We start from the raw sequence: 24,927 nt of genomic DNA, 5'->3' as shown, positions 1-24,927 counted from the left end.
ATAAGTTTTAATTGTGTTCACCAGTAAAAATTTAATTTTATGAACTGACCGCAGCGGATATCTTTTATTTATTAAGAAAGAAGGGAAATATCTACTTGCTAGTACTGTGCGTCGAAGATTGCTGCAGTAAAGTCTTCGCTCAGCATCCGTTACTGAATACTGATTTGATACTCTTTTATAAAAGTAAGTGACTATCGGTGCCAACAGCCCAGTCATAAGGATACTAAATGGGATTAAATCATCTTTTCCCGTCAAAGCTTAGTGAAATCTTTAGATCCATCATGGCTGAACTTTTGTTCGTCGCTACAGTAGAAAACGAAGCTGCATATCGGAACGTATTAATACTATGCATTGCAACCTAGTAATACTATGCAAAGCAGCTTTTCAGATTTCTTCGTGGTACAGACGATGTCAAATTTTTTTAAATCGCTCGTTCTCTACAAATGCAGGTTTTATGGACAGTCGGAGGTACATTAATGAAATCTGGAATTAGAAATCTTACTACTCCTCCAGAACCCTTTTTAAACTCCCTTATAGACAGTTCTATTCACATGTCGTATGCAGTTTCCAGCGTTTCGTCAGTGACCAGCATGTACTAACTTTTGTTTGGCCTGCGCGGTTGCATGAAGTATCACCCCATTGAACAGGTATGGATGTGCCTGATTGAAATTTAATCTGTTTGTCTGCATCCACTACTTTTATTGATGTACAGAGTGTAAGTATTGAATTTGTATTGAATAATATTCCATAAACAGCCATTCAAGATTATTACCGGTCTAAGCTATACCTTGTGCAATTCGTTGTAACCGCTGCATGTGGACACACCAAATATTAAATTTAGAATTTTTTATGGAAAGATCCTCATTTCAGTCACATTAATGCAGGTATCAATGGCTCGGAAAACCATATTCAGATACTGATAAGAAAAGGATGAATATCATATATATTGACAAACAGATAAGAATGTTACTATCAAACTGAGTTTTATTACAACCGAAATATTTCGTCTTTGTATCTAAGAGTTTTAGTTCTTTTATTTCGTTTGCTTAGAATCCTTTTCTAAGCATTTCAAGGAAGTGTTATTATTTCTAGTTAGTGACAAAATTATCTACTTTAGAAAGAGAGATTAGAAACCCGAGGGTATGTTATCGCCAATCAGCGATGCACAAGATCCATTTTTTAATCTTCAGCATAATAAAAGGTTTATTACCCAATAGTGAGTGAGACTTAAATAATATTTTGCAACAAATAAATTATTTTATACTCTGTGTATGCTACTTTTAAACAACCTATAATAATACTGTGATTGCAAAATTTCTAACTCAACTTCGTCTGTGCGCTTTTGTCTCTATATAAGAAAATCGACTTTTTATGAGATATTTTTATGAAGCATCGATTACAATCCTTTATCTGTGTTTTGTTTTTGTTTTGTTTAATTTTAATGAAACAGCTTTGTAAATCATTTGACGCTTTTGTAAGAATTTACGTTCAAAACCAGAAGGTCAAAACTTTTCGAACTGAATTCTTTGTAAAATAAGTTTTAATTGTGTTCACCAGTAAAAATTTAATTTTATGAACTGACCGCAGCGGATATCTTTTATTTATTAAGAAAGAAGGGAAATATCTACTTTTCCACACTTTAATTTTTCTAACTTTTTAATTGTAAAATCTTTTTCAAAATATCTAAATATATTCTGAAATTTTTAAATTCATGTTTTTTTCCCTCTGCAAGTGACTGATAAGTTTGATCCGAAACGCAGCGTGTAATTAATGTTTTAATTAACTTATTTTTGGTGAACCCTGTGTTGTACATTTTTGGTATAAGGAGAAACCGTATGTATTCAAAATAATAATAATATACTGAAATTCAAATTTCAGAAGATTAAATGCACATTTATTTGGTGCTGCAGTTGTACATCTTTTCGCTTAGAATATTTATATAAAAGAAAAATAGTTTTTAGAAAAGTGAATACGATGCAAACCAAACTCTGAAATTTATAGGTAAAAACTGCCATCAATTTTTGCATTGCAGCATTATATTAAAATTGCAATCGAAAGTAACCAGTTTTATTTAATAAATTGAATAAATAAGAAAAAATAAATTCTTACATCAACTCTAGATGTAGTAAATGCTTCCAGCAGCTGTTTATTAAACAGTGTATTGATCCAGTATTTCTTTTTGTCAAATTATATTAATAATCTTATGATCTGTGGATATTTTAATTACCTAGATTTCATGAGAATGATTCCAGAACTTAACTTGAAGGTAACAAAGTAATATATAAAAAGGGAAGCAAGTTGGATGATTCAATAAACGCACGTGCGCAGTTCTAATCTTAAACAAATAGTATTTTTAGATTAGATGAATAAGTAAGCTGTGATATAATTACTGTAATAAAATTTGTTTTATATGGATATTTATAAGGCAAGAATATTAAATAAATAAAATTTATAAGGCAATAATATAAATTTTATTAATATCTTACTTTTTGTATCTACTGAACTATTTTGGAAAACAGTTCTAACAATTATCCTCTATGAGCGAGAAGACGAAGCTATTATATTGAATTATATTATTATGATAATCTAAATTCTAAATAGCTTTCTTAATTCAAGATTTTACTCATAATAAAATAATAAAATGATTGATAATTTCTTTCAAATATAATGAAAATGAGATTTTTCTCTTTAAATAAAATATCCCTTAAAGGGCGCTGTTCTTTTAACGATGATCTCTTGGTTTCCTACTGAGGCATATCGATGATAAGAGATTAAATTTTGTACCATATGTAATGCTAGTAGATCATTACTTAGTTCTTTGATAAAGAATTAAAATATTGCATCCTGCCGAGGTACAAAATTTCTGGTAGTCTATGGATTTACATCTAAAATTATTCATCTCAGTAAACAATAGCACAACCCCTAGCAAAGCCATCCTCTTGAACTGATTCATATATGCCCCCGTCCCCCACTGGTCCATCCCTTCATCATCAATACCGTGTCCAATTGTCTTTTGTAGCCCCTCCATTATCATTTCAATGCTTACACTACCAGCTCCCCTCCTTCCTGCACAGGCATCCCCGAACCTCAGGGCTTTTTCACTCCAGCTTTGGCAAAATTGTCAAGTTAGCGGATTGTCTCTGCCCATCGCCAAGATGCTAGAGATCGCCCCGGGTCTCGAGACGATCTGGGCGCCAATGTTTTGGCGCGAATTATTTGGGGGACCAATTTTCGTGTCTCTTTGGTGCCTGAGATCTGGAGGTTGCCCCGAGGCTGAAGGGTAGACTGAGAGTGATTAATCTTCTATCTAGACGTCACATGGGGTACAACCAAGACATTTCCCACTCAATCAGAGGCTGTAATAACAAGGTCATTGTCGAGGTGCAGAGTAGGGATGAGGATCTTAACATGATTTTGAAAGTAACGGAATCGTGGTAGTTATGAAGTGCACGACACTTTGTGGCAAGAAAGATTATGTTGCATATATTTTATTAGCTTGTTATTCTCTCGATGCATAAAGGGCTGAAACATTTATAGCATTTATTTGTTACTAAAATTTATTTGATGCGATACTTAACTCTTTAGAATATGAAAGAGTTTCTTCTGTGATGAAATGTTACAACAGTAATGAGGTGCAGATTCTCACATTTGTTTTTGAATTCGTTAAATGTTTTACCGTTTATACATCCCTTTACCCATTCTTTATTTTCTAGTCTAGTTGAGAAACATAAACATATGTATGTAATAGGATACTTCGACAATAGATGCAATGTATCGAGGCTGTAATAACTTGGAAATACTTTGCTGCATAGATAAATCGATGACACGGGAACACAGATGTAGCATTTCGACGCATAATTTTATTCCTAGATATCTAATTGTTAGAACGCATTCTTTACCGTTATATATCATTATTATAAGAGCGCTGTGCATCCCACCATTTTTATAGCTTACATTCTCAGACAATGGAGACGAAACAGGGCGGCGAGCACACGTTTGAACAAGGCCGAAGTAGACAAAAGGGTTATGTGTCAACAAATAAAGCGCTTTATATACAGTAATATATCTCTTTAATCTAATTGGCTGAGAGCTCACCGCATTACAGAAGAATTATATAAGAAAACATGAAGCCGAATAGTTTAGAATAATGCAGTCCAGAAAACGATTGTAAACAATTTCTCCGTTTAGAAGAGAAAGGGTAGATAACCAAATTAAAATGAAGAATAAAAGGACTAGAGTCAAATTTAAATTAGCAGTTTTTTTCATACTTTATATTTTAAACACACGCACATATATGTACAGATACCTCAAGGCAAGTTTAAAATTACGGCTTAACTTCTTGCATTTTTATTTTTTCATTACGAGTATAAAACTTTCCAAATATAAGTATAGGAACCAGAAGACTGCATTGAACGTTAAATGTCGTTATTTGTTCAAAAATATTTCTTGAAAGTACTCGGGCAGCCAATGGCCTAGGGGCTGCAATTCTAGGAACGTATGTGGGCAACCAATGGCCCTGTCTGACAATACTGTCGTTGATCGCTTGTTGTGGCAGCTACGCTCATTTTTGCAGTAAAGCATGTCGGAGCTCGTGGGGGTGCCTGACAGCACACTTCGACATGCTATCCCTAGTCCCAACATGTTACACACATGTTGCAGGGATTCGCGTCCGGTGATCTAGCAGGCCACGGCAAATGTGGAATGGTTTCACTCTCCAGATAACTCCGCATCACCTCGAGCTTTATGCAGGAAGGCTTTGATTTCCCTAAATATCGCTTCCGTACCCACTGCAACCATAATCGTATTCCCAAGAGGGTTTAGAACTTCGTCGTGGTATCGGACGGCTATGACGGAACGCCCAGGAACCACATAGAGGTCGGTGCGACTGTTCGCTGCCATCTCAGCCCAAACAAGTAAGCCCTCTGCTCTGGAGTTTCTCTTTCGACGAAGTTTGGCGCGAATAGCATGTTTCTGGCTCTCGCCACATCATTGCCCTTCGAGAATCATTCTGGATGTTAAATCAAGGCTCATCAGTAAAGAGTACACAGCTCCACTGCTCTGATGTCCAAATGCGAAGTTTAGGTGTCCAGTTCAACTGTGCAACATGCGATGGTGACAAACGAACCCAAACCACAGGTCATCTGGCATATAGTCCATCTTCATGCAGTCGACGCGACACAGTTTCACGAGAAATGGGCAGTCCTGCAGCAGTACAGAGATGCAATGCCAGCTGACGTGTTATTAATGATCTACTCCGTCTTCCACATAGCGAAAGGAAGCGATTGTCTGCCAATGTGGTAATCCTCTGGCGGCCAGACCTACGTCACTTGCAGGGCCTTTTATCCTTTCGTGTAAAGATTCCATAGTCTGTTAATAACACTGAGATGCACATTCAGTTTTCTCGCAACTGCTGATTGTCTTGCGCCAGCTTTCAATATCGCAACAGACCTCCAGTGCATTTCATCATGCAAATGTATCTTCAGCTCATTCTTAGCCCTTTGGTATCTCGGATTAGACGGAACTATCGATGTTTGCGAACTCACGCTTATGTCCAGCATGGCCCTTTTAAAGCTGTTGTAGTGTGACTGCGGGATTGCGTTTTATGCTAATTTATTTTGTCTATTTGCATTCGGCGATGCAACCTCTACCTCATATGTAAATTGCGCGCTTAGATACCCTTTTTTATATTCGTACGTTTTCTAGGATGTCTTGCTTATTTTTAGCATGATCGCAATATGTATAGATAATAGTAATAATATATATTATATATGTTATTATTATTTAATTTTATATGTATTATTATGAAAATATCAGACTAATAATGGGTATATAATAAAATTTTATTATGTAATTTTATATAATATGCATGTATGTGTTTTATATAACATATTTATATTTTTATCATATTATTATTTTTATATAATATTTTATACAATTCATAAAATGTATATAAGTGTTTTACCTGCACAGTTTTCCCAGTATGACTTGTCTCATTTATCTCAGAGTAACATTAGAAGAATTGCAAGAAATTTATCTTTGCCGAGAGGTTACGACTGTCGTTAGCTTAGGCTTTGGGCACCTTACAGCTGACATGAATTTGCCCAATTCCTTTGCATGTTTGAAAAGGATTTCTTAGGGGACGAATTTCATGATCTCACACTTCTCTTCCAGCAACTCTTCGAAATGATGTTTAACTAGACAGTATTTTAAAAGCCTCGTGCCTAGAAGATACCATACAGTTATAAACATCCGTGCTATCACTGGGATTCAGATCCCAAATCATATCAGTTGAGTACAGCTGCAGGAGAAAATGTCACCCCAAGAATCAAAAAGAATGGGCACCGAAAAATAAGTTGCTGTTGTTTTGCAATGGGCAAAGTAAAACATGTTTAGAAATGTCTCCAAGCTGGAAGAGCAATGTTTTATTATAACAAACATGATTTCAGACTTACAGAAACTTCTAATGATAACTGCAAGATAAACGAGCTGCTGGCCTGTCCAATAGTAAAAATATAGTAGTCTCCAGTGGTTCATTGTAAGGTCATCAATAATTGCTCCATTTCCACCCCATGCAGTAAGTGAAACGTTAAATATAGTACAACTAAATAAGATTTCACCTGAGCGTCGGTGTGAAAGCAGAATCATAACGCGGGCGAAACAAATCTATGTAAGAACAATTGGGGAGAACATACGATTTTGCCTGAGGCATCTCGAAAAATCTTCCTTTCCAAAGGACCTTGATAGGCTTCAGCTAGCTCAGCGTATTACCCTTAATACCCACTTCTCTCAAGTGAGCCCGCTGTAACTCTGCTAGTTAAATGAGAATTTGACTGTTTTCCTTATTTTCCGGTGCCTTTATTTCTCTTTCCTTTTTCTCGGCGTGACTTTTTTCCGCGCATCGTTGGATACCATGTCGCCATGTTAATATCTCGAACATCTTAAAAATGAAAACTATGATTTTTATTATGTATAGACTATCCTGTTTAAGAGGATTATGGTATTTTATAGAAACCATATACTTATTAAGAGATTTAAACTCTTTCAGAAAGTGCGAAATGAAACGCAATGTTACACAGTGTGTAGCTTTCTAAACATTTTATTTTGATGACTTACTTTCGGCTACTTTAGATCGCTCGCCGTGTTAGAACTCGACGAACGGTTGGGTGGTTATTTTCGACTTTTTTTCTACAAAGAGAGCGAATCCGAGCTAGTTCCATTTATAAAGAAAATTTTGAAAGCATTCTTCTTTGCAAATATTCCAGTATCCGATTAAACGCGAACTACATAAAATAAATAAGTAAGTAAATAAAAGAAAGGGAATTGAAGTCAAAAGAAAGGGCACTGAATATTTTAGTGTCGTATCTCAATTTCATGAAGTTAGCTCACTTCGAATTTAAGGTCATACAATTATCTAATATGCACTTAGTTCAGAGAAACCGGTAGTTAAAATTTAAAAGTAATTTCTATTGTAGGCAATTTATGTAGCTTGAAAGTCTGCAATTGGGTAAAACTCATCACATCATTTTAAGTAAATTGCTATGAAATCGTAAGAAAATCATTCAAAACTTGCAAGAATGTTTCAGAACCGTAATACAAAATAAAAATAATTAAAAGCTGAACAAAATTTCCAAAACGAATTTAAAGTTGAGAAAAGATTCCCAGATAATCATAACATTTAATTCAAACTTATATGCTATGCATTAAATGTATCAATCCGTAATGAGTAAGCTAATTACACGCAGTACATTAAGTCCATTCTACCATAATGAGTAAATAACTATTGTCAATCCGTAATAAGTAAGTGAATTACATGCAATACATTAAGTACATCCTACCATAATGAGTAAATATACTACACATACTGAGTTAAGTATAACTCACTCTCATGAGTAAATGTATGACTGAGAATAATTATTCATGATTTCACTTTTTTGTAATAATAAAACCCACATATAAAATTTAAACTATTAGTGAAAATAAAATATGTCCTCATGTTATTAATTCATTGGCTATGTGTTTTAGACACAAAAGTGTTTGCATTGAAATATGACTTTCAGAGAGCCTAAGTCATTTTATTTCATTCGGATGTTAGTCAGAGTACACTTACCATCATAAATGAAATAGGATAGAATATATTAAAGCGTTTATAGCTTATTATACTCGTATATCTTACAGTTGTCGATGAAAATTATGAAACATGAATTTATATTTTGAATCTTCACTCAGCGTACCTACTTGTACGTTTATTTTAATACAATGGAAAATTAGAATTACTGGAAACATAAAACGTTGTTCGAATACTAAATACTAAGAAAATTCTGTAGCTTTTTGATGTTCAGTCTTTACTATATTTAACTTCTCATGCACAAATCACAGATGAAGTGTTTCAAAGTAAGATCTGTCTCCTTAAAAATGTAAACAGTACCTTACAGAAAATAATGGAAAATAACATTATTCCATTATTTTCTTGAAATATTTGTATACTATATTTTTATATTTCTACACTATATTATTATTAACTACATTATAATAAAAATAGGAAATGAAAATAAATACTTAAAAAATTCAATCCAAGTGTCATTTACGGTGAATCGCCATGTTTCGCAACATTTGAAAAATATTCTGTTTCTGTATTAAGCAGTATTAAAGCAACTTTATTTTAAAAATGGATACGGGCATGTTACGTTTCCCAGAAATTATATTTTGAGAAAATGTTTAAAAAAAGGCTTGTCTACATGCTATATAAATTTTATCGTTATGAAATTCATTTGTAGTAAATAAGTTTTTAATTTCCCCAAGTTACTTTTCTTAAGTTACTAATTCCTCCTAGTATTGTAACTAGTAGTATATCTAGTACAATGTTAAACTCATCTTGCATACATCTAATATATTACTTACTAGGGTTAAATATCAAATCATGAAAATCGAGATAAGCGCAAGGAAGTACATTATCTGAGGAGGACTGTGCATTCATGCGTTTAGCATAGATAGAATAAGTTCACTACTGATAATTGAGTTTCAACACGATTACTATCAAGTCTTAATAGAGCAGTCTGCTATTTTCTCTTATCAGTGAAATCTATGACAGAATTTGGGGTTCTTGAGTAGTAATAATAAATAGAAGAGAGATTCTTATGCTTCCCTTTTATGTTGCAGTGAAAATATCCAGAAATATTAAGTCATTTGTTTGCAACAATTAGAGCATTCATCCCACGTGTCATTCAGCTAGCAATGAAAGGTCTCAGGTTATAATCCTGACGACGTTTTTAAAGAAAAAGCAAACTATCACAGTGAGTGCTGCTAAATTAAAATATGTTTGGAGATAACTGATTTTAATGCCCCATGATTTTGATGCCTGAACGTCAGTTCGTTTTTGAGTCCCAAATGAATTGAGTATTTAAATGAAAAGGATGCCAGAAATTCACGGCATACTTTTTATGTATTTTTGTGATTCTGAGGTCAGCACTCCAGATAGTATCCGTGAGGCCTTGGATTCGATTTCTGGAAAGAGCATTACTGATTTTTCAAGATTACTGCATACAACAACAATGACATAATTCAATAAAAATAATAATGAATCTATGAGGTAACATCAAAATGTCGGAAGCGCCTATTTGATCAACTTACAAGTTTTTAATTGAAGAATGCTGCTTTAAAAGCTTCTTGCACAGTAGAGTCTGCCACTATTAAAGCATCGTTTATGTTATATGCACCAAATATGATATGTATTTATGTGTAACAGAATGATTGGCAAGTCAAATCTATATTGGGTGATTACTTTTCACTTTCAGTAAAAATAGAGATTTATTCGAAATTAATATAACAAATTGAAATGCCTGAAATATAGAAAATTTCATTCATATAGTCATAAGGCATCATGGCAACATAGTTCTTGGCGTCGTTTCTAATCTAGCAACCCCTTAAGGAGGTGGCCAGACACGGGGCGATGGTCCGTAAAGAAACCCTTGCTGTTCCATAATTCATTTGCTCCACTGTACCGCATATGTTGGCCGGAGAACTCCCATCATCGCTTCGGGGATGCAGTCTGTCCCGCCCTCAACTGTTCTATGCAGTCTTTCTCCATCCCTCGATGCTCTGGCAGCATCTTTCTTCCTTACCCTTCTCCTCCGCCCTCTATCAACGATGAAATGACCATCCATTATATTTGAAAGATATCTCCTCGAGTTTTAATTTCTAAGATGGATTACAGCCGCTAGATGTTCCTCGATGCCCCCTGATTTTATCAGAACAGATAATGTATATTTTTACTGCACTTTTTTTCTTTTACCTGGAAGTTTTTATAAGCGGTTTTAGTTTGGATACAAGAAGATGGATTTTTCTTTCTGGGAAATAATACACCATGAATATACTATATAGGCTTCTCAAGAATAAAATGTGAAAAAGAAAAACTCATATATCTGAAATCAGTGTTTTTACTGTAATTTGGTTTATATAGCTGGAAAGAAAACTCAAAAGGATTTGTTTTCCCAAAAGCTTGGCGTGGAGCTTAACACCTTTATATTTCTTTCTGGGTGGGTGGGTGTATCCGCTCAACCGGAATAGTGGTTTGTTGCTCTGACTGCCGCACCGAAGGGCCCAGGTACGAAACCTGGAGAAGGCATGGATGTTTGTTAATGAATAGTGTCTGTGTAGCGTGGGGGTACTCTAAATATGTTGCGAACCGGAAGTCCTCTCGAGGGGTTATTGGTAGGGGAAGAGGGTTGGGAGACCCTCCGATCCGTCCCCTCGGGATGTTCCGCATCAAAAGTGGGGCGGAACTGAGCAAAGTCATGCTATCACCTGCATAGTGCTTAAGGCACTTGCCAGCGATAGGCGTAATCTTGCACTTTTTGTCACAATGAATTTCATGGGCTTATTCTGATGTTGCTACAGACAAGTGAGATAAGTCACAACAACAACAACAACAACATATTAACATGATGTGGCCGATGTTGCAAATCTGTGTGCTTGAATTATGGAATCGATATGATTGACATATCAGTGATCTTTTCCAATCTGCAGAATCAATATCACCTAAATGTAGACGAGCTACAAATGGAGACCCTATAGGAGAGAGGTTCTAAAATATTTTCAGCAATTTTTTCCAGCTGCGTAAACCGCAGTGCAATAAACACAACAATTTTGGACGTGTCATTCTTTTTCATAAGTTCTTTCTCGGACTCTCTGTATGTATATGCAACCTAACTTCTCAGAAAGTACTAATACGGTTGATTATTTAAATTCCCGAAACTTTACAGTAAATTTATATATATATATATATATATACTTATGGCTTACTTCTAAATATGATATTTAGTTATACAGCTGTTTTTTGTTGAACATATTCAGTATTCAACACATTAGGCTTTCACGTATGAGACTGGCTAGCATGCATAGTTTTTTATGTTACAGTGTTTTATCTAAAGGTCATATGGTCATATGGTACAAAATATGGTACTCCTTACACTGATTTTATGGGAAAAAAGGACTTAAAGGTATATTAATTTAATAGTCGAGACCTCTCCTTATTTATAGCCTTTATTAAAGATAGTTTGAATACGCAAGTAATTCTTCCAAATGGATCTCAAAAAAACTAGGACCCTTAAAGTTTCAGCATATCATAGTATAATAAATTTCAAAACGGTTTTTAACACGGCTACTATCAGTATGGCTTCCAATGTTCCTTTCTAGAAATGTATGTATGTTCCTTTCTAGAAAGGAACGTCTCAGCTTGACGTCTAAAATGCCATTGATAAAGGGGTTTTTTTTATTTTTTTATTTTTCGGTTGTCTGTTCCAGGGTGCACTAAAAATATCTGCGAACTTCTCTAGGAAAGTTTTTTTATCTTATATAAATATGTACATATAAATTGTTTTATAATATTAACCTAAATTTATATTATATTTCAAAATTAAAACAAACTCTTAATAACTTCGAAATCAGATTATTTTCAGAGCGGAAAATACGATATGCCTAAATGCTTGTATTCTCTAGCCTGGATTCGATTCACAAATCTTTAAGCTGCTAACAAGATGCGCTTCCCTTAAGCAACGAAAGCACCACGGAAGGATCAGATAATTTCTTATACTACCCTCTAATCACAAGGAAAATCAGGAAAAGTCAATCCGTTTCGAAAACAAGCACCAGAAAATGTGATAACTATACCCTTATAAGTGGTTAGAATGCAAAGTTTCTAGACCTTTTTCCCATATATTCGGTCTCTCCATCTAAATTAATATTTAATGCTTATGAAAACATTTTGTGGTAGCATACAGAATATAAGTCAATTTTAATGTAACTAACTACGCTCAAATGATAATATACTTTTTAATATTTTGTTAGTTTACAATTTATATATTTTTGCGAAAAAATAAATTGCAGAAACAAATGCAGCTTTTAAAATCGAAATTCCTTTTTTAGAACTGTGTCTTAATTTTATTCAACAGTAAAGACAAAATTTCATTAAATGGCAGCAACACATATTATTTTTATTTAAGAAGGAAACCGATATATTTACACAATTTTTCTTATTTTTTGTTAAAAGTTTTAATGAGACAACCTTTTTTAAAAAATCATATTGTAATTCGAAGTTTTTAAAAGGCAATTCTATTGTTTCAACATTTTGGAGATGAGTATTGCTTTCCTTTAACGTGTAAATTCCCAACGCAGCAAAATAAAATCCGTAGACTCGTTTATGTCTCGAAAATGAGCGTATGAGAACAGCGAAATGAATTTAGATTATAGCAGCCCTATGCAAATTTTGCTGTTGCGGGAAACCTAAAGCCTTTAATACGTGTTCCACGCGCCCTCATACCCTTCATCAGAATGTTGTAAATTATCAGAACTAAGATTTTAAAATTATCTTTCAAATTTAATCAGTTTGTTATTGATGGAAAAAACTGAACGATTTTAAATCTATAAAGGCATTTTATAATTTAAATCTTTATTTTAATTTTTTAATAATGATATAAATTAAGATACATTTTATATATAATATTCCCAACCGATAACTTTTATGAGCCAGTAATAGTAAAAGTTGAGGGTTAACACTATACGAAACAAAAGGCCTTAATTTAAACATTCCTGGCACATTTCTTAATTTCAGAATGTTGCCTTTCAACAAAGTAGTATAAAGTTTCTAATCTATCATTTAAACTTAATCGATTTGTTAATGATAAATAAGCTGAACGATTTATAAACAGTTGTTTATTAATTTTAATTCTTAATTTTAATTTTAATAATGAATTTAATTGAAATAAATTAAAACGAACTTAGTTTTAATCAACTGATAATTTTTATGAGTTGTTTTTTTAAATTAAATGTAATTTAATAACTCAGTGTAAGCCTGTTATAAAACATAGTAATTAAATGTAAAATGCTAACGGATTTTAAATTAATTGTAATATTACTTTTAAAATTTTAATATAAAGAAATCATAAATTAGATGCATTTTAATACTGATGTAATAATATCGTTTTCTATAAGTAATAAAATATATTTCTAACACCCTATGCTACATATTTTTACGATATTTTCTTTTTTAAATTTGAATAATATTTTTAATTTTTTAAAATAATAGTTTACTTTGTTTGGCATTTTCATTAGTAAACTCGTTTTGGATGTATAGCCTATTTCCTGCAGTTTTTCTCTCACATCCCACCTCCAAGTGTCCGAACCACTTCCGAGCATTCCTCCATATAGAGAGATTTAGTTGTATATTAAAACGACCCCAGTCTAAAGATGCTTCTGTTCTCTAATCTCTTATTTGTTGCTGATGATGTGATGGAAAATGTATTGTACAATTACTGTGGAAATTTATTTACATTTTCGTACTTTTAGCCATATGAAGAATGACTGAATCTTACATTTCCGTGGTCACTCAAGAGTTGATCACTTGTGGAACTCTTCTTGGACCCCTTCCTTTGACATCAGGTTCTCCAGATTCGCTAGCAGTGTTAACGTGGCGCTGTATTGACAAATTACCGATTTCAAAGCAAGTGTTGAAAGTAAGTAGCTTAACCTGCAGCTTTGGATGATATGTTTCTAATGTCAGCATAATAATATTATGTAACTCTATGTAGGAAAAAAGCAGATGAAACATTAAATAATGTACCAGAATTATTCCATTATATGTGATAACTTTTAAACTTAGTCAGTCAAATTTAAATTCAAAATTGCTGAGAAATGGCAGAAATAATACATGATGGATTGAACACAGCTTTTATTATTGTTGCCCGAAGCTGCTTGTTTAGAAAAGCACCAATTTTAGGCTAAGGTAAAATAATAATTTCTGTTCGGCAGAAAATATTTTCGTGTAATTTCGAAAGTAAACTAAGAGATTTATTTACATGTTTAAAACTGTCTAATACGTTTTTAACCAAACTTTAAATCATTTTAGTACTGTTTATTCACTTTATATGCTTTGTGTAAATATTGGGCTTAAATGTTTGTTTTAATAATTATCAACAGTCTGATCCCTTCAGATAAATATTTCACACTTTATGCTCTGTAAATTGATAAATATATAAGTTGGTGCTTACAAGCAATCTAAAATATAGCTACTTAGGAAGTATTTAAATTTACTAAGCTTCTAAATTTTAGCATGTTTATAACAATTTTGTGTATTGATTACAAATAATCTTATATACCGTTATATTTTCTCTGTTCTCGAATGCACCTGACACCTTACAAATAATTCAGATATTGTTATTACTTATTTTTCTGACAACGAGTGATGACATGTTAAGAAAGGTGTCCAAATTTCCCATTACAGAATTTTATGCAATTTTCTTTAGGTAAATAAAGATCATTAAAACAAGAAACAAACTCTCGCAATGCTTGCTCTAGCATGTCTTTTGTTACAGTATGTATAGCAGTAGTGATCATTTTTGAGAGACTTGTTGGCACCCGTAGATTGATTTCATTATATGATAGATAAAGGAAAAACACTCGGCAGCTATTTACTTAAAAGGAAGATTATTCTCCTGAAGGAAGTTCGAAGAGATATTGCTCGTATTCACTTTATATATGGAGAAAACAAGCATACAGCCACCCCGTTTGCTGAGAGTCAAATTACCAGTGTTCAGTGACCTTATCCACTCTGCCGCTACTGGGATGGACACACGTGGAAAAAATACGTTATTCCTATCGTTAATCTAAATAAAACAACAGCGCATGGCCTAAGGTCCAGTAAGCTGCAGAATACAAATTGAATTCATTGAGTCGTTAATGCATTATATCACTAAATCGCTGGTTCCTTTAAAACTAATGCATGCCGGGAAAATATTTTGTTAAGAAAACAGAGAGTCCTATAAATTATGCAACCAGAAGTTAAGTCCAGCATTCTAAATAATATACTGTATTTTTCTGAGGCATTTTCATGAAATCAGCTAATTACTCATGTAGATATTATATTTAAATCCAACCTGATTATATTCTTAACAGTTATAAAATAAAATGCAGAAAATTAAAATAATTTGCAAATTAATGTTGATTAAAAACTTCACAAATATTCATTAATGTTATAAATTAGGTATCGCTAAGGGAACAAAACAACAGCAGAAGTTTGCCCAAGACACCACCGTGGTTGGCTCATATTCTTCCCGCCAGAAATCCGGAAGAACAGAACTTGGAGGTGATTGTAAAGGGTGGACAGCTATACTTTCGGGCTTTAAGAGACATTATTGCCAGTGAGGAACTCAGAGCTTGGTTCGGTCAAGATTTGGTCGATATCCTGAAGCTGCCAATGATTCCTCCTAGCATCGTAGAAGGTAAGCTTACATAATTGACCGAATATTACTAAAGGAAATGGGTATTAGAATAATAAAAGTTTAAATAAAAACAATATTCTATCCTCGAGATTTATATTGAGCTGAAAATTAAATTGAATTAATTTATGTAGTTAATGATATCACAGAAAGGTCGTATGATATAATGTTAACTGTATGACAAAGATTTCAATTATTTATTTAAAATAGCATGAGTATGAATGTACAGAGTGATATACACCCTGGGCACATTGTGGTGAAATTATTCGATCATTAGTGAGTTATCCAGAGCAGCGCTCAGAAGCGTTGATGGCTTACAGTTGTGACTTGCTACATTCTTTTAATTCGCCTTATTAAGGTAAAAAAGAAACACAAAAGTAGAATCCGCTTCTTATCAGCTGATCATCGAAAAACATAATATAATAACATAACCTGAGTTACTATGAATATCTTCTGGCATCAACACTTTTGTCTGGTTGCTTTATAAAGACTCTGAACTTATTCAAAAGCTGACTGTAGAAATAAACCACACTACTTATGGACCAATCTTCTGAACTGGTTAAAGACCCAGAAGTGGGTTTCTTTAACCAATCCAAATATTGGCTGTGAAAGTAAGCGGCTTGATTGGTGAAACTTTTGTAATATTCAGTTATTATAAAAAGAGTTTGGAACTTGGTATCTTTGTAGTGAATCGCCAGTATATCTGAAGAAAATGAGAGGAAATGGGAGTTTTATCATGCTTAAAATACTAAGTCTTCAGGTGGAATTTTTTAGTTGTCAGGCTCTTTAGCAGCACTTCATTGCAAACCAGAGGAAATTTCCTGATTATTCTTTCTGTATCTAAAATTTGTGCTACTGTCTAAATTAATATTAAATATCTGATATATTTATTTGTACATATACTGTATTTATCCATACGTCTGGCATTAGTCGTATTTTTTTCCCAAAGCAGCTATCGTGAAAAGTAGATCGAAAGAAAGTAGCATATTAAAATAATGAAACTATTGGCAATGTTTTTTGAAACATTTGAATTTATTGAATATGTTTCAGCAATTTATTTAATATAAATGTGTTAGCATGTGAAAAAGAATAGAATGCTTTCATTGAAAATTACTTTTTTCTATAATTAAATAAATGTCCAACAGTATTCAGTATCAAATTATTATTAATCGAATTTTAAATTATTCAAAATTCAATTTGTTTCACGCTTACAAAATTAAAATAAGCAAATATTTAAGAAATCTTTCATCTGCTATCTAGGTGTCGCATATACATCGTTACATATATGCAACATATGCATACTGCAATGGAGTTTCATAGATGTAATATGGAGTTAAATTAGAAAGTATAATCATATTCAGATAGCATTCATTGCTAAGAAATAGACACAAAAACCCTCTCTGTGCCTTTGTGGATTTTTAAATCGAAATCTTTCTATATATCAAATCTTTATTTCTAAAGACAAGAATTTCATTTATTTGTGAAAAGAGATATATAATGGTTGATAATTTATTATATATTAAGGATAGTATAACATATGAAAGGATAATTTTATAAAAAATATAAACAAATAAATTTTGCAAAGAATAATTTGTACTTATGTATAAAACAGGCTAGGTTAAGCAGTTATTTGTACAAAGTTTTTACAAAAAAGTATTTATAAGTAGCTTTGCATTTAATATTCATCTTAAATATGTACTTCTTAATATAGAGAAACTAAAACTAAGAAACCTGTTCAGTTTGCTGGTGGCTGAAGGGTTCTATAAAAATAAAATGTAATAATTGTATAAATATTTCGATTAATAAAATATATTTTATGATCCAATTAATTAAAACCAAGAACTTTTATACCTTTATCTTCAGCATTCATGGATTAATACTTATTTTCTGCTCTCAAATCCCTTAATTTACATATGTAATAAGTATAAAAATGGACTAAATCAATAAGATATTATTAGAATCTCTCTGTAGTCTAAGCTATGAAATGTTTGGCTTTTGACTAATGAAGCATGATGAATACATCATTAATCGAATTTGTGTGATACGGGGCAGCTAAGAAAACTAAAATTTGATTCCTACATAACTCTAACAACCATAGGTTTGTTTTAAGCTGTTTTCACAAAATTCTGCACGTTGTTTTAAAAAACACATTAAATAGGTGTATATGTCCAGAAGCAGTATTTCTAGAAATAAGGGATATAGCGGATTTTGTGAACGTTTTTATGCTTTCCTTCAATAATCAAAGAGAGACATATGTAAGTCTTTCTGGGAACATGATATATGCTTCTTTTTAATTTTAGGTGAGAAGAGATTTGAATGTATGCTGTGCCAAGAACAATTCGAAAATCCGTTTCCTGTGGTTGCTCACCTGATGTACCGATGCCGACGTAAAGACCAAGGAGTGACACCCGTTCAAAATCCATTTCGAAAAAAGAACGGTGGACGGGTGAAAAATTTCGACATTGCAACTTTGACTGACATGAATGATAGTGAAATAACTGGCAGTGAAGAGCACAACTCACCACCGCCTACCATATCCACAAACGTCTCAAAACTCTCCCCCAAGGAAGCTTTACAAGAAGTGAATAGTGAAAGTTCTAATAAGAGGAAGAAAAAACTTGAAAATATTGAAGAATACCTATGTGCGGCCAAAAGGCCGAAGACAGATACCACGAAATCAAATGAAACAGCATTGAAACTAGACAAAAAAGGTGCTAATCTGATAAAAACACAGTCCAGCGCTTTTAAAATATCTTCATCGCCGGGATCTGTCACTTATCATCCACCAATATATACGGGTGTCGATCTCCATCCAACAGAAAGTAACAGCTCAAGTGCTTTCAAGAAAGTCGACAAATCAAGTAACTCATTCCATTCAAACATAAGCTCGGTGTCCAGTTTATTTCCCGGAACTTTAGACCCAAGGGAAATTTTATTTCAAGCTGGATCTAACAATTTTTCGCCATTTCCGTACCCTATTACCCCTGTGACAAGTAGCCCCCCTTGTGGAGGGGTCACTCCGTCACAGAATGGTATTAATGCGATTCCACATCCAACGCTAACCAGTCCTTCCATAGATGTGCACATGACAAGTGCTTTTGCACCAAGTGCGAAGATTGCAACGACAGTTTCAAATACATCTGTTAATATACACCAACAGCTGAAAATTGCGGAAGAACTGAAGATGATGAGGAAGATTCCAACCTTGCCAGAAGGAGGTTATGAATTAAGTCCTCTGATTCCATCAGGCATTAATGGAGCTCGTATGTCTAGCATGTCAGCTGCTTTGCATTATGCTCCCAAACCTCAGTCTTTAGAGGCATTTCCAGGGACTAAAGGATTTCCTACACCTCTTCTTCCATTCTTACCCCCTTCCTTGGCAGCTCTATCTTTCCCAACACAGAATTGGTGTGCCAAATGCAACGCTTCTTTTAGAATGACCAGTGACTTAGTTTATCATATGAGGTCTCATCATAAAAGAGAGACAGATCCACAGAAACTGAAAAGGGAGGAAAAACTGAGATGTCACATTTGTAATGAAACTTTCAGAGAAAGGCACCATTTAACAAGACATATGACATCTCATCAATGAACAGAATCTTGTAAGTTGGGAATGGGAACTTCTAGTTTGCTTCGTGTTAATGGTTGAAATACTTTATATTGAATCCCGAGACTGCTTTAATTAAACTAAAATGAAAGAGTCAGTCTGCATATTGATATGAGGTTTTGTTACAGATACATGCTTCATAAAATAGCGAAAGTTTTCAAATATAAAATACGTAAAATCGGGCCATTGGTATTTTAGGAAGAAATGAAACAAAAATTCTTAGGTATCTGTGAAAAATAAAAACATTTTCATGGTATCGCGTTGAAGAAGAGTTTTATTACGAATACCCTCTACAAAATATTTTATTACACAATATTATTGTTATATATTATTATTATTATTATTTTTATAAAACAGAGCTTAAATTCGGCCTCAGCCCGCCATAATAGAGCTTCAATAATTCTCAGTTTTTGAGTGAAATTTAGTTTCAGGAGAAGCCAGCTGAATCTCTAAGTTACGGCGAGTTTCGATAATTTGTTGCGTAATTGTACTACATTATAAGCTCAGGATTCTGTCATTAATTAAACATTTGATTTAACAGTCAGTAAAATGATGTTAGCTACTGAATCATGCTTCAGTTTCTGTCCAGTAAGTAAAGCACGCGGACAAACTTCATTACCCTGAGAAACAAGTCTCCATTTCAAAATAGCAATTATCTTTCCAAGAAGAGGATTATTTATGGATTCTGTTTATTCTATGAAGAAAGCTTTATGTGAATTGAGGGCTAAATTGAGAAACCAGTTTTATCCCATCTGAATATAATTCAAAATTTTGGTGTACTATACCTTGTTTTCATGAATTATTAAATTTAGAATTCTTATAATTATAATTAATGTTCATTAATTTACAAATATTATTATTTGTTATTTTACATTTCATTTAATTTTAATTATTAGTTATGTTTTATTTCATTTATTATTATTACATTTATTTATTTATTTTCGACGTTTCTGACGACCTTTCCTAGGGCTGTAGCACTAACTAGAAATTAAGCCCCGAACATCCCAAGGTACAAAGTGTAAGCGAACAGTAACCTCAAACTTCTTCTCTTGATTTTCTTTTCATACTAATTCACCATTTAAGTATGCTTAGGAAAAAAACTCATTAATTGATATAATTCTGATACTGTCCCTTTACTATCCGAAAGAAAATATAGTATATTGTTTCAGTTATTTGGTGTGCAAAAGCACAAAATAATTGTAGAAGGAAAAAAAGAAATCCGCATTTATTTTTCACGTAATGAAATATAAAAATTTTTCTTCTCTTCGGAATCAGTTAATTACAGATACCTAAGAATTTATGACAGTGATATAAAAGTTCCGTGTTCACACATGTCACATTAATTTCGATAAAAAACGGCATTAAAACAAACCTTCCATAATTCGGATAGAAATTTTTCTTCTCTTCGGAATCAGTTAATTACAGATACCTAAGAATTTATGACAGTGATATAAAAGTTCCGTGTTCACACATGTCACATTAATTTCGATAAAAAACGGCATTAAAACAAACCTTCCATAATTCGGATAGAAGAAGAAAGTAAATTACAGAGAGAGAAACAGAAGAGGAACTTTGTAAAATTGATTTCTAAGTGCGATGGCCATGCAATATTGTACAGGATTGTAAAGACAATCTGCTGTTATAGATTACTCAAACAATTTGTTACATATTACTGTTGGATTTCTGAACAAGAACTTTAATTGCTAAGCTATTTAAGTACTACATATTATTAATGAGCATAATTTTTTCCGGTGAATTGCCTCAGCATTTTTTTTTCATTTTTTGTGTTATATATTTATTAATTTGAATTTAATAAGGAATTATTAAAACTCCTTTTAGTTTAGTGTCAATAACAACAAGTATAAAATTACTAAATATTGTAATAGTATTTACCAATAAATAACTGCATAAAATTTGCTCTGTAAAGAGTGAAAAAGTTTTTACAGTACTTTGTAGAAAGAAATATTTATTATCAAAAGATGTCCTACAGAAAGAGATATTTATTACCGCTATATTATAAAGGAAGAATTGAAATGAAGTACTACTAAAGCTGTTCGCCCATTTTTTAGACCATATTCATTGCATTTACATAAATATTTTGCCTAAACTTTTTGTGTTTGACATGTTCCATTTGATAACCCTTATTCTTTACTACCATTCTACACTGTAATTTTCAAGACAATGAAACATTTTTAGTAGCGAATGAAGTATTTTATCCCATTCCTCTTGAACAGGTTTCCGAAGTTCAAGGAGAATTGTAGCTCGACGTTTGAACAACCCGGTTTTTAAAAGTCCAAAATCGCAAAAATGCATTTGTGGTAGATCAGGATATTTATTACGGATATGAGTGAAGGGTATGCCCTTTGATACCCGTTTATTGTTCCATTTTTCCCGGAAATTAACAGTGGGTTTGGACGTGCGGCTTCTTGCCATGTCTTAATACAATTCTGTTAATTGATGGCTCAGTGAGTAAAACGAAGGTATTGAACATTTGAAAATTGGGTACAAAATATGTTTCTGATAATATTTGGAGTTTATTTCAATTTTTATTTGTCGTTATATCAAAAACCGGAAACAATCGTAAATCCCTTTGAAAACTTTCTTTATATTATTTGAGCCATGTTTTTAAGATATTTTTCTTCTCTTTCATGATAATAAATAGATCTCTTTTTGCTGCGATCGTTTAAATACATCTAAGATTCATCGTCTGGGAGACATTTTTCCCATTTTTGTCTGAATAGTTGTTTAGATTTGAAATTTTCATAGAGAATTGTGAAGCGAGTTCTGCTTTCAGAGATATGTTGTGTGGAAAGACGATGCACATTTCGTGGCATCCTTTGACTTCGAAGATTTTCTTTTAACATTAAATTTCTTACCTTTGCAAGATTTGAAACAGTTTGAACAATTTTTATCCTGGAAGCCAAACATTGACATTTTTCCTTTCTTATTGAAAATATTTTCTCTCGTTGTTTTAGATACAGAAAAAATCATGGCTTTCACCGGATTTATAATAACTAAATACGAATAATTGTTTTCGTAAAGAACATTTTCATTGTATTGTCCGTTGCTTCTTATATGCGCCATTTTAGCGTGAAAACAAAATTCTCAAATAGCAAACTCTTTCAAAAGTATAGCTACAGGGAAAAAATTCTAAGCAGGCTATTTTTATGGCAAAGCAAATTCGTCTAAAAAGTGTGCGAACAGCATCTGTATATTCTTATGATTTCATATTTAACTATAATTTATTTCTTGATATCACTTGCATCCACAGAGATTTTCCTCTAAGAGAGTTTAAAATGTTCTTATATATAACAACATATAACTTTTCCGAATGGAATATTAATGTGTTTTGTTTAATTTTTTAAGACTTTTACATATAGTTATTGTTAATAACGCACCGATTTACAAATATGAGAGAAATGTCTTTTCTATAATGATACTTTTTGTTAGTTTATTTTATGTTATATTTAAATAAAGTTGATAGTATCAGTTTCTTGGTAGATGTGACTATTACAATTGTCAGGACATTATATGCATTTTATAGTCATTTTATGTTACTACAAACTGACAACTAGCAGCTCCTTTATAAATTTTTTGCAGTTATATTTTCATTTTATTAAAATGTACTAATGATTTATATGTTTTAATTCTTGATGCTGTTAGGATAGTATACATGATATGAGAATGAACGATAATGCTTTATTATGTACGTACAAATATAGTAAGGATTTTATATCTAACTTTCATCAGTTTTTTTTTTTTTTTTTTCAATAGAAATTTTAATACCGCCTATAATCCAAAAATTCCCTTCCTTTTCTAAAGCAGAAAATTAAAAAATATCATTTTAAAAATAATCTTCGAGCAACAAAACGATTATGCAAATATAATGTATTATATTTGCATAAATCACTGTTTTTTAAGTTCTGACTGATTTAGTTTAATGATAACATTTCGAAATAATTTATGTTAATTGATTTCAAATATGCAGTTCTTTTTAATGGGAAGGGATTTTTTTTACATTATTTATTTATTTATTTTTGGTTAGTTGAGTTCGAGGTCGTCATGCATAAGGTGTGTTTCAGTTTTTAACATTTTAGGGCCTTTCTCTTTCTTAAATTTTTACCTGCATGCGAAGGAAATTTCAGTAAATAAGTAACTAATGAATCTTATTTGAAAAATGATAATTTAAAAATAATTTTAGATATATCAAATATTAAACATTAGTAATAAATAATTGTCAAAATTTTACCTCTGTTATCAAATATTAAACATTAGTAATAAATAATTGTCAAAATTTTACCTGTGTTTCCTTTTAACAACAATTAAGTTGTTTATGTATTTTAAAGACAGAAATGTGATCCCTTATTTTTCGTGGCATATATACGTATATGCCTTTTCTCAGGAGCATGTGTAGTTTATGTGCGAAAATGAGAGATCCTTTTTTTATGTCTTAAAATAAGCTGAACATTGTAATTGCTTTTACAGCCCAAAAAGCATAATTTTACAAATTTCCCATTTTATTACTGGCATCATGTTCTTCATTTGTTACTAGTAAGAATATTGCCTTTATTTGAAGTAAAAATATGTTTTTGGAAACTGGAAATATATGATCAAATTTTCTAAAAGGAAATATGTATATGGTTTTAAGAACTGTCGTAAAAACTTTTACGAGGTTACAGAGTAACATCATCCTTTAGATTATCTTCCAAATATAATAGCTATTTACAGATATACTTTTTAAGTTAATGGATACTTTTTCCTGATATTTTTTACTTTAGTTTCTGGATATACCTCTGAAAATAGAAATTTATTTATCAAAACATCAAGATTAATTTCCTGTTTTATTAAGTAATATAATTAATAATGCTTTCAAAATGTTATTAAGTTACTCATTCATATTTTAAATTTAGTCGTTTTATTATTGTTATTTGTTTTTTGAACTATAGTTCTTTTAATGTAATCAGTTGTTGTCAAAAGAAATTTTAGAACTGTATATTTGTAGTCGTTAAAGAGAATTGTAAAGCTTGTATATTGTGTAAAATTTAATGTTACTATTTACAATGCAAGTTGTAAATAAAATGTTTAGTGGATATGTTTGAATATTTTTCTAGATGTGTACTTTTTCTTTAGAAGTAGATATATAAATATATACATATATCAGCTCAATCAGTTTATATATTCAACTAAATCAAGAAGCCTTCTTTATGCTCAAAACGCTGTAACATTTTAGACCCAACATTAATTTTTATGAATAACAGAATAATCCAAAAATTTCGTTTTTATAAAATCCTATAATTTTTCACAATTAAAACCAAAAACGTTTCAAATGGAACAAAAAAAAAAAAAAAAAAAAGCCCAAAATCTATTTTAAAATCAGCAGATATCTTTAAATTATTCATAAATTCAATGAAAAAACGAAACTGAAAAATTGAGAAAATTAGCTTTGTCTTAAAAAATAAGGAAAGCATTTTACAAATATTTAGATAATATCTCTACAAACTATAATATGTTCGCTGATATTGCTAAAGACATAGCGAATTAAGGGGTATCAGC

At 32.0% G+C, this 24,927-nt stretch overlaps 1 protein-coding gene across 1 annotated transcript in view; it reads left to right on the top strand.

The window, feature by feature from the left end:
• The window catches only part of LOC118189677 (zinc finger protein 488-like), a 92,687-nt gene extending 68,245 nt beyond the window's left edge, over positions 1–24,442 (top strand). Inside the window, exons 2-4 of the mRNA XM_035360336.2 lie at positions 13,840–14,006; positions 15,533–15,770; positions 18,068–24,442. Coding sequence (XP_035216227.1) covers positions 13,851–14,006; positions 15,533–15,770; positions 18,068–19,359 — 1,686 coding nt within the window. The 5' untranslated portion in view covers positions 13,840–13,850 and the 3' untranslated portion in view covers positions 19,360–24,442. The remainder of the gene's footprint in view (positions 1–13,839; positions 14,007–15,532; positions 15,771–18,067) is intronic.
• The last annotated feature ends 485 nt before the right edge of the window (positions 24,443–24,927 follow it).

This window comes from Stegodyphus dumicola, chromosome 1, assembly GCF_044657685.1.
Source record: "Stegodyphus dumicola isolate Sdum_Otavi_A_Nest chromosome 1, ASM4465768v1".
Lineage (NCBI taxonomy): Eukaryota > Metazoa > Arthropoda > Arachnida > Araneae > Eresidae > Stegodyphus > Stegodyphus dumicola.
Note: the sequence above shows the minus strand (reverse complement) of the source record. Positions and strands in the feature narration are given on the sequence as shown.